We start from the raw sequence: 10,463 nt of genomic DNA, 5'->3' as shown, positions 1-10,463 counted from the left end.
CCGGAGTTAAACCACGACAAGGAGAAAAGCAGAGACAAATGGAAGGGATCCACCTCTGTGGACTATAAACGTGTAGACGTTGCTCGTTTCATACAAACCCATGGTTTCTGGTTGGGGGCTTTTAACTTCCAACAGGTGCTTCCGTAAATAACCCTCTTATGTTTTCCCATGAGAGCATCAGCGAGCGCAGCGAGGAGCGCAGGCACTCAGCACCTCGCCAACGTCGACCTGTCGCCACGTGCTCTAGTAACGCAATTTACTTTCCTTTTCTTCGGGTTTGCAGGCAGGAGCTTCCCAGGTCATCTTCACTAACCCACTGGAGATTGTAAAGATTCGGCTGCAGGTAGCAGGAGAAATTACCACAGGACCCAGAGTCAGTGCCCTCTCTGTTATAAAGGATTTAGGCCTTCTTGGTCTGTATAAGGTATGTCTTTCTGCTTGGAGTGGCTTCATGATTTCATGTTTTACGCTGAACTTTTACCTTGTTGAAACAAAACCCGTTAAAAACAAAGAAACCTTTTGAACTTCAAACCAATCTCTTCCTGCAGGGCAGCCCCACAGTGGAAAACTGAAGAAAACCCACTTCTATATTAATGGCAGTGGGATACAAAAAGTACTCCCCCATTCTATCCTTTGGGCTTTTATGCCAAACGACAGGGAGCCCTGTATTGCAGACCTGCTGGCTTCTAGCAGATCATTTCGTCTGGTGGGGTTTTGTAAAAAGTTTCTTTAGTTTTCCCTGTGCATTTTTCTTACATTTGAGTCTGTTATCTCTATTGTTATCTTTGCAGCAGGATATCCTCTTTGTCTTATTAATTTGACAGCAGTGAAACAGTAGTGGAGTTTAGTAGGATTCAGATTTTTAAGAAGTTAAGTGGTGGGATTTGTCAATAATGAATTCCGCTAAAAAAAGCCTGTACTGTACTGTATGCAGCAGAATGCCAGTCAACAGATTCCCTCCCTGCAGGTGTACTTACTACCATCATTACAGATCAGAGGTAATGGAGCAGAAGCTATTAGTTTCCTTAAACAAGGAAGAGTGTTTCTCCTTGTATCTTCTGCCAGCGCAAGGGGCACTACGTAAATTCAGCAGTTACATTCGCCGCACGCTTACGAAACGACGTTTTCTGTCATTTGTCCACAGACCTGCAATAATACTATAAAAAAGTGCAGATTTGCTTTCAGAGCCGACGCTTTTGTTGTGAATCGCCAGATGAGATTCACGAGCACTGCATTTCCTAAAGATCACGGCTGTTCTGGCACGTGGGACTTTTCTTCTTGCAGTAATGAAACAGCTGAGCTTACTAAAAATGCTGCTGTTCTTGAGCACTGCGTTACCATTTGTGAATAACTAAGAATTCATTTTAGAGCATAAAGTATCTGTGTGAAAATCACTGCAGGGATGGGTCTCTGTCCGATCTCCCGCTTAAGCCACGCGGGGTTTGTGGCGTGCGCTGACCACTGATGTCCCTCGGGGGTGACTGCCCTCAGGTGGGTCCATCCAGCGGGCTGCTGGCTCGGAGCACCCCTGGGCCCTGCCTGGGTGCTGCGGCATTGTCTCCCGTGTGCGCCCGAGATCTGTGGACATGCAGGTGCTTGTCCCAGCTTTGTACCCGAGGAGTTATCCTGGTCGGTAACGGACTGATGACTGAAGTTACTAGAAGGAAGAAGATCAGATACGCTCTATTACGAGTATACTGCTGTTCCGACAGCATGCAAAGTTCTGTAAAGGAACTCCCTAATGCCAGGTCCTGGCCAGGAGCTACTCCTTGAGGTATTACAATGGGCCACTAGTTTTGTCCCCCTATGTCTTCCCTTGACTAAAAGACTCCCATTTTGTGGCATTTTCCCTCTTTTTGCTGGTCTTCCAGTGCAGCTCCTTCAGTCAACCAGAGGAGGACCAGCGGAGATCACTGTGAGGTCTTGCAGCCCTCACGGGTGTTAGAATCACAGAATGGTTAGGGTTGGAAGGGACCTTAAAGGCCATCTAGTTCCAACCCCCCTGCCATGGGCAGGGACACCTTGCACTAGACCAGGTTGCTCAAAGCCTCATCCAGCCTGGCCTTGAACACTTCCAGGGACTGTAGTAGTGCTGTATTGTATTGTAGTGGTGCTTTTGTGCTTGATGGAAATAGTGGCATGCAAGGACTGTCTTGCTGCTTTGTGGTGGTGGGTCGTGGTCAGCAAGATGTAAGGACAGAGCTGTTGCTTTCTTCATGGCATCTGGACGCATCACGTGTCAAAGGTATTTATCCCGGGTGCTGATGTCAGGGTCGATGCCACGTACTGCTTCCTGAGCTCAGAGTGAACCTTGAGTCTTCCTCATCCTAGAAGCTACTTTAGGTGTGCTGCGTTCTCAAGTTCAGCTGCACATCTTCTGTTCCTGAGACATTTTATTTTCTGTAGATCAAAAGTGTTGGTACTTGCTGGCCTCAGACTGCTTGCTGGGCTTCAATTTTAACCTTACTTACAAAATTTATTTGTATTATGTCTCTTTTTCGGTGTGACAGGGTGCCAAAGCATGTTTCCTCCGAGACATTCCCTTTTCTGCAATCTACTTCCCTGTTTATGCTCACAGTAAACTGATGCTTGCTGATGAACATGGCCATGTGGGAGGGCTTAATCTCCTTGCAGCTGGAGCCATCGCAGGTAATTTTGCAGGATGGTTTCTAGAAGTGACTTTTTTTTTCTTTCAGTAACATTAAATATTCATTCAGTAGCCCCATATAAAGGAAGGGTATGTACCATTGTATCTGATTTAATCTAACTTTGATCACTGTTATCCTTGGTGGGAGGCGATGTAATTTTGATGAGAGCTAATTGCATTTGCATAATGTGGATAAACAGCGTAATGCAGCTCAGCAACTTCTAGTCAAATTTGATCTGTCTGTCTCCACGGGGTTTTACTTGTTACTGTGCTCTCAGAGTTGAAGGCTAATTTGAATCTTTGATGAACATAAAATGAGATACCATAAGAGAGAGGAAGAAAATGACCTGCCTAGTTTTGGATTCCTGAGCATCTGACAGGAAACTTTGTTCAAATGTAACTGCTAAAAGCAGGGCATTAGTTTGCAAAGAAGCTGAGGTTAAACTATTGTACTCCGAAGTGTAAAATGCTATAAGGCTTCTCAGAAATGTTTAGTATAAAGAGAATATGAAGCTCGTTTTCACTAAACAGCAAGTGGTATAAAAATACTCTATGTAGGAACTGTAGCAGTGGGTATTTAAAGATGCAGATACAGGTGGTCAGATTCTGCGCTGCCGAGGATGAGATCAGTAGGATGAAACCAGCTACCTGCAGCCTCTCCATCGTGAGTGATTCGATGTTGGAATCTGTGCTATTGAGAAGCATCACTGGCCTGAACAGAGCCCTCGTTACTTGTCAGAGTCAAAAGGAATCGCTGTCTGTACATCCGTCGTGAGCTGTCGCTGTGTAGGGCAGGTTCCCGTGCTGTTTGGCTGCACCTGCTCTTTGCCAGTTGGTACCTTCCTCGTGCCAGAGGGGGACCAGCTCGGAAACTAGCACACAGTTGCAACCCTGCTTAATCTCAAGTAAGGCAGAGCTGCCAGAAACGGCAAATTCTGCAGCTCACAGAAGCACATGTAAGTACTGTTATTTACCTTGTATCTGGTATAAGGCTCACTGTTTTTTTGTTAGATCGCAGACTTCACAGTCTCTTCGTTTCTCTGGTTGGTGCTTCTGGGTCGCTCACACAAAGCGGCGCACCCTGTCCGAAACGCCTGTCAATCTCGTAGCCCTAGTTTGTGGCACGTACAGCAACCTGCCTTTCTCAACTGCAAATGTCCCGTTCCCGGCTACTCGATCGGTTGCTGTTAGGCAGGTGGAGCAGGGAGGAATCCAGTCTGACCATATCTGCCATAGAGGAAAATCTCCGTACGGTTGCTGCTGGTGTAGGCTCGTAGGCTTATCGACGTTGCCTCTGTTTGCCTCTAAAACCTCCTGAATCGATCGGCGACGCTTCGGAGTTTATGGTCACCTCTGCAAATCAGTGCCTTGTTAAACTTTTAATTCAGTAACCAATTTTAGAAGTTCAACAGAAGTAAAACTCGATTTCAAAATGCAAAGTCAGAAGGATGGTTCCTCTTTTTAAGGGGTTGACATTTTTTCAGTATTCAGAAATACCTCCGCTAACACAGTTACAGACTGTGGAGTACCCTTCTGAAAACCTTCTCCTTTCCTTTGACTGGAAAGCTGAGGGTGGGGCCTTGGAACTGGAGATCTATTCTTCCATCGCTGCTGGTACTAAGCAGACTTGTAGAACTGCCCTCGGTCTGTTGATGGCTTGCCTGCTGAAGTAAGCCGCATCTGTTCCCCTGCCCCAACAGCAGCACAGACGTATTTCTGTAGAAGAGGCGTTTTAACTAGCAGCTTTGTTATTAGCACCTTTAACAAACGGATGTATAGGATTCCATTCCCAACTCGATCGCGCGTGTGAGCTGCGAAACGTGCCGTGGAGCACGAGCAGGTAGGGTAGTCGCACGCCTCATTTTTGTCGTGGTTCTCTCTTGCTACACGCACAGTGTGTGTGTGAAGTTAAAATCTGTACCTGTTTGAAGCTGCTGGTGGTGACAGGCCACTGGAAGGGGTGGAGAGAATTGCTGTTGATAGTTTATTATTTCCTTTACTCTCAGTTACAGCCTTTAAATTTAGAAGAAGCCCAAAAGGATTAGACCAAGCACAGCAGTTGATATTGCCATCAAGTGTAAGAACTTGCATTTTTAGCAACGTCTAATTCTTTCAAAAAATACTAAAATTCACAGTTGTATTTTTCAGTTTCATCTTTTAGAGGATTCTTTCTGCAAATTAAATGTGGTTTTCTTCTAAAAGGTGTGCCTGCTGCTTCCTTGGTAACCCCTGCTGATGTCATCAAGACAAGACTGCAAGTGGCAGCTCGCGCCGGGCAGACAACATACAGCGGAGTTATTGACTGCTTTGGCAAGATCTTGAGGGAAGAAGGCCCGTCGGCTTTTTGGAAAGGAGCTGGAGGTGAGAAATACACCCCGAATATCAAGGCTGACCCTGAATCTGCAAATTAGCACTTGTTTTGTTAAGGACTTGAATGAGAGCAGTAGTTACAAGGTCTGATTCTGAAAAACAGCATCTTGTTAAGCATGTTTAGCTTGTCTCCTGAGAAGCTATTTTCTCTGACCCTGTGATTTATAATATTTAACAGCCCGTGTGTTCAGATCTTCACCCCAGTTTGGTGTCACTCTGGTCACTTACGAACTTCTGCAGCGATGGTTTTATGTCGATTTTGGAGGCCTGTAAGTCCAATACTTGCTTTTCGGCTTGCACAAAATCCTGCCAAGTTAAAACAAAAAAAAAAAACCAAGCCCACCACCTTACTTTCTTCCTGCGCATGACCACTGAAACTTGGTGACCTTGAGCACCTGTACTTGAAACCGCAGCATGGGAAAAGCTCCCCCATCCCTATGTAACAGAGAAACGTGCATGCTGCTTCCAGAGAGATGAGGCGATAAACAGCCCTTTCACTGATTTTAATACGTGACATAAAATTTGTATTTCCAGTGTAGCAAGGTATTTTGTCCATTTTCCCCGTGTCACTGGAAGTTAAAAGGAGTTAACGAGGCTCTCTAAAAACATAACATCGGTTCTGGCCTTGATTTCCCATTAAAGAGTGTTCTGAGCTCAACTTTACTTGACTACAGAAGGGAATTACTTAAGGTCAGCTTTAACAGTCTTCCATACTCAGAGAAAAGTCAGTCTAGATTTTGTAGGGTTGTTCAGGCTTAAGAAAACACTTTAAATAATGGAAAGGCTTCTTTTCTTTTTCTTTCTTCAAACAGCAAACCTTCTGGATCAGAACCTACACCAAAAACTCGCATTTCAGACCTTCCTCCTGTTAACCCCGAGCACATAGGTGGATACAGGCTTGCTACAGCTACGTTTGCCGGTATAGAAAACAAATTTGGTTTGTATCTTCCAAAGTTTCGGTCTTCCGGCATCACCTCAGCTCAGGCAAAAAGCAGCAGCTGAATCCCGAGAAGGTTTTCCAGCCAACAGAGCGATGCTGTGCAAGTTCACACGAGTAGTACTGTATTTTTTCCAGTCAGCTGCATGTTGTTCTGGCTGAACTGAGCTTGCAAACCCAATTACTCCTTTCCAATAGTAACACGTACCTGCATTTATTTGTTCACCTGCACACAAGGAAGTGACTGAAGCTGAGTTTCTATGCCTTGTTTGAACCGGCGGCATGAATCCGTAGCCTAGACTCTGCCTCGCACCGTGCGCGCTTCACGTTACTGTACATATTGTACATCTCTGTACAGAGACACCGCGGCATCCCCACGTTTATCTGACGGGTCCTGCAGCTCGAAGCGGTTTGAAATGTACAGAATGGTTTGAAGGCGTTTGTTTTGTTAACGACTGTGACAATAAAGTACGTAAAAACACGTCGGTCAGCTCACTCCTTTGTGTTCACAGACGAGCTGTCTGGCATGATGTATTTTGTCTTCCTCCACAGATCGGAAGTTAAAGATCAGCTGCAGCCATGCCATGAGAGCCCAGTACAAGACACGGCCTCTGACGCAATGCGCGTCCCTGCTGCTTTCAGCGAGGCCGTTGGAATGCAGCGTGCTGGCCTGTAAGCTGAAGAGGAGACAGGAACGGGATGAGTGCAGGCACTGGTTTATTTTGCAGCACTACCTGGTACCAAGGGGTGCCCTCGGGGCCCATGGTAAGACTAAATGTGCAGTAGATCCTACCTCTGTGGTAGCATATTTAACACACAGAGGTAGTTGCCAGTTATTAGCAGACTCAAGAATTTTTACAGGATTTATCACTCTGGGTACTTTGTTCCCAGAATGGGAAATTTTTTATATATATTGGGGGGGGGGAGGCATTTTCTTTATTTCCAGCTTGTTTTACCAGTGAAAGCTTAGGCTGTTCTGGGGAATTAAAAAAAACACGCACCACCAAAAAAACCAAAAAACCCAACCCAGCCTTACTTTTGTATTCTTTTTATATGCATAACTGATGCTTAAGACTTCCAGCTGAGTGGAACGCTACGTAAAAGGAGAGGAGAAAGGGAAAGCTTGAACTGTTTCTGGCTTAATGTCTGCCAGAAGTTTCTCTGGTGCAATTGTTAAGTGCCAAAAGGTCAGAGGACAGGGGGAGTCTAGATGGCTGCAGCACGGGAGGAAAGGTAGCTGTACCACCCCTACAGCCAGGAGAGACGGGAGGGTTTCTAGCCTTGCTCACGGCAGCGTGACAGCCTCCCAGCTCGAGTCCTACCTGTTTCTCTCGGGGTTAAACGTCCTGGAGCAGCATATCCAGCAGTATAAACCAGTTGGGGGTTCTGCGACTGCCTTGCTCAGGTGAGAGCAGGCCGACAGGACTTTCAGTCAGCTGATGAGGAATCAACTTAAAAACTGAAAGCTATAAACACAGACGAGTCCTCCTTCAGTTCTAGCCTCCAGGCACACCATCTGTTGGTGCTGAATAATAGTGAGCTAGAGCTTACGATACACTCAACCTGGGGGTGATCACTCTTCTGCCACATACCTACCTACATACACATAACCCCACGAGAAGGCTTCCTGTCTACTCCTTTTGTTCTCTTTAAAGAATCACCTGTTCCGTGCAGTTTTCCAGAGATAGGCTTCCTGGGAACTCTTCCCCCACATCTGTGTATTTTGTTCTGCACTTTTCTAAACAGATACAAAAATGGTCGGTACCCACTGGTGTTTAATCTTAGTCCCAGCTTGTTGACTGACTTGATCAAGGCCTTGGGGGGCTTCACTGTGCAAGGCAGCATCTGCGTGTCTTACAGCACCAAAGCTGGACAGCATGGCTCCCGGGATGATCCGTCACAGTATCTAGCTTCGCCCTTGTTCTCCTGATGCTGCAGGTACGGGCCTCACAACATTTTTCACCTGCACTCAGCTAGAGTGAGGGAGGAACACAAGCAGGAGTGAATACAGACTAGTTTTGTTGAGAATTACTAAAAAACCCCAGACAACAGAACACTCCTTGTTAAGAATTCTTGTGCCTAAAGGGTAAAAATCACAAGATGGGCCTGTTCTTTAGAGAGTTCATGTGTTTCTCAGCTGCACAGATAGCTGCCCCCGTAAGGCTGAGGAAAACACAGAAGGCAAGTGTCCAACTGAACAGCATGACTTTGCACAGAGAAGAAGTGGGACTTCCGAGAAGCCCAAATACACTTCCCTTTCGAACCCACCGAAAGAGAACCTCCTGAAGACAGAAGTGCTGTTACTGCTGCCTCTGTCCTTACGAGCTGCTTGTAACACAACTGAGACCTTAAGGAGAAGTAGGAAAACCACACACACACCTTAAATCACAAACAATGAAGAAACAGTAAGAACACTTCTGGGCATACAGCTGATGAAGGAATATAAACCTATTTACTACTTTTAAACATATAAACGAGCTCTCCTGGCGAAGCGATAAGCTTGTAGCATGTTTAAGATACAAACCAAAACCCAAACAATGCAGCCTCCCCCCTGCCCCTTGATGGGCAACTTAAAATGTCCTAAGAAAGATGTACTCAAAAAATGTAACCTTTAACCGAAATTCCAACCATTCTGTTCAGGCCATCGATAGGTTTTGTTTCAATAAAAAAGTTAAAGTGCAATAAAGACATCTTTCTTCAACTTAATATGGAAAATTAGTAGCAAGTCTGTGGTTAACAGAATGCAAATCGTCAAGCCATAGCAATTAAGGAAAAATCGAGTTCCCGATGCTTTGGAAATGAAAATCTTGACAACAGTGGCCTTTTTCCTTCTGGCTCATTGCCATGGCAGTAAGTGGAGGCCGGGGGTAGAAAACAATCCTGATTTGTGTAGCGAAATGAAAGCAGCAGCTCCCAGGACCTTTCTATTCTCAAACTAGTGAAGGGACAGATGAGGGGTCAGGGCAGCTGACAAGTGCTCATACAATATTTATTTATCAATCAGTCTCACCTTTTAATGCACCAATTCAAACAAAGGAACTTGGTATTAAATATGTATTTCATTAATTCAGGTCCAATTATCAAATAACTTTGTAACTACAGACAAATTGGTATTCACATGTATTACCCACTGCCAGAGTCTGGGGCCTATCTCTATATAAACAATGAAACTTAGGTGGAACATCAGCATGCATAGCCATGGCTAGTTGGTAGAGTTCAAATTAAAGAATGCTTCAGGGATTTACTACCTAATGAAGGTTAGTCTGGGTAATATAGAAAGTTGAGTTTAGAAACAGAACTTTTACTTTCAGAAGTAGATACTGTTACAAAGTGGAAATCTCAGAAGCCCATTAGCAAATGTACACCAGGTTAGTGCTTCAGCAAAAGCAGCTCCTTGCAAATTCAGAGTTAACTGTATTAAAAGTTACACAAATCCAAGAATGTGCTTGTAATCGTATATAAAACATGACAACCCAAGATCTGATTTTCAGCGATCTTAATACTCTTTCAAAGCCCACAGCTGACTCCACACGTTCCTCCCTTATGCTACTCTTTGAACCGACACGTGCTTACGCTTGCATCAAATCCTTCACCAGCCTACCGCCGCTGCCTACTGCTGACCGCCTAGGCGGGTATGCGGGCTGCAGCTTCCTCTTCTGCATCAGCCCGGTTAGCATTTATTTCTGCCAGCGTCCGACCAAACCGAGTCCACTCGTCGCTGCGAGGAACGGCGATTTGCTGTTGACAAAAACAATGGTGTTTAAGCCTACTGATAAATAAAAACTGAGCTCATTTTGAGCAGCAGAGTGCTTAAGTCGTATTCAGAAGAGGTTCCGACATAAAAGCTTACTTTTATTTAGTGCAACTTTTAAAACAGTCTGAACACCAAAGGCTCTAGCTACCAAAAGCAGCGGAATATGAGAATCCTGCGTTTAAGAACGGAATGACACTGTTGCAACCTCTCCATCTGACAGACTGCCTCCAAGGGCAATCCTAATGCCGTGTCCCCATGCAATCAATTAGTTCCGTCCTGCTGCAGTACACATACTTGCAATAACAGCAGCTTCCCTGTAGGAACAAAGTCAAGACTGCTTCGCTGCAAGGTTTTTTGTTTGGTACTTCTCAGCCAAGGTCAGAATTCCCACGTGCCACAGCTAGAAACAAGATCAAACCTCTACAAACGAAATCATTGATTCTTTCATCTTATTTCACCAGCCTTACAATGATGTTTTTACTTTTTCACTGGCTGCCAGATGGCACGCTAAGAAAAGTTACGCTACAATACCTGAAACACACAAACATGAAACTTGGATTTGGAAATAAAAACCTCATTCCTCTAATCACAGAGGAAAAAAAGTTAAAAGCAAGTTGCTAAATAAAAGTCAAAGAACCGTGCCTAGTGACGTACTTGGCACAATACACGGTATACGTACCTCTCCCACGTCGTATATGACTATCTGTCCCTCTGAATCACCTACAGCAATCTCTCTCCCAGAATGTGTCCATCTC

General features: G+C 45.0%; 2 protein-coding genes across 2 annotated transcripts in view; one reads left to right on the top strand and one right to left on the bottom strand.

Annotated features, from left to right (window-relative positions):
• Nucleotides 1–283: 283 nt before the first annotated feature.
• LOC104514119 (calcium-binding mitochondrial carrier protein Aralar1-like) lies at nt 284–6,177 on the top strand (the record flags this gene model as incomplete). Its single annotated transcript, XM_010157681.1, has 5 exons — nt 284–424; nt 2,511–2,649; nt 4,850–5,008; nt 5,196–5,286; nt 5,830–6,177. Coding segments are annotated over 5 exons (720 nt in total), but the record flags the coding sequence as incomplete, so codon positions are not given.
• Nucleotides 6,178–8,930: 2,753 nt separating this feature from the next.
• The window catches only part of LOC104514118 (cytoplasmic dynein 1 intermediate chain 2-like), a 28,244-nt gene continuing 26,711 nt past the window's right edge, over nt 8,931–10,463 (bottom strand). Inside the window, 2 exon segments of the mRNA XM_010157680.1 lie at nt 8,931–9,692; nt 10,388–10,463. The exon segment at nt 10,388–10,463 is cut by the window's right edge and continues 11 nt beyond it. Of these exon segments, the coding sequence (XP_010155982.1) occupies nt 9,579–9,692; nt 10,388–10,463 (190 nt within the window). The 3' untranslated portion in view covers nt 8,931–9,578.

This window comes from Eurypyga helias, unplaced genomic scaffold (genome assembly GCF_000690775.1).
Source record: "Eurypyga helias isolate BGI_N326 unplaced genomic scaffold, ASM69077v1 scaffold35878, whole genome shotgun sequence".
In the NCBI taxonomy this organism is placed as follows: Eukaryota; Metazoa; Chordata; class Aves; order Eurypygiformes; family Eurypygidae; genus Eurypyga; species Eurypyga helias.
The sequence above is the reverse complement of the archived record's forward strand: the minus strand, read 5'-3'. Positions and strand labels throughout refer to the sequence as shown.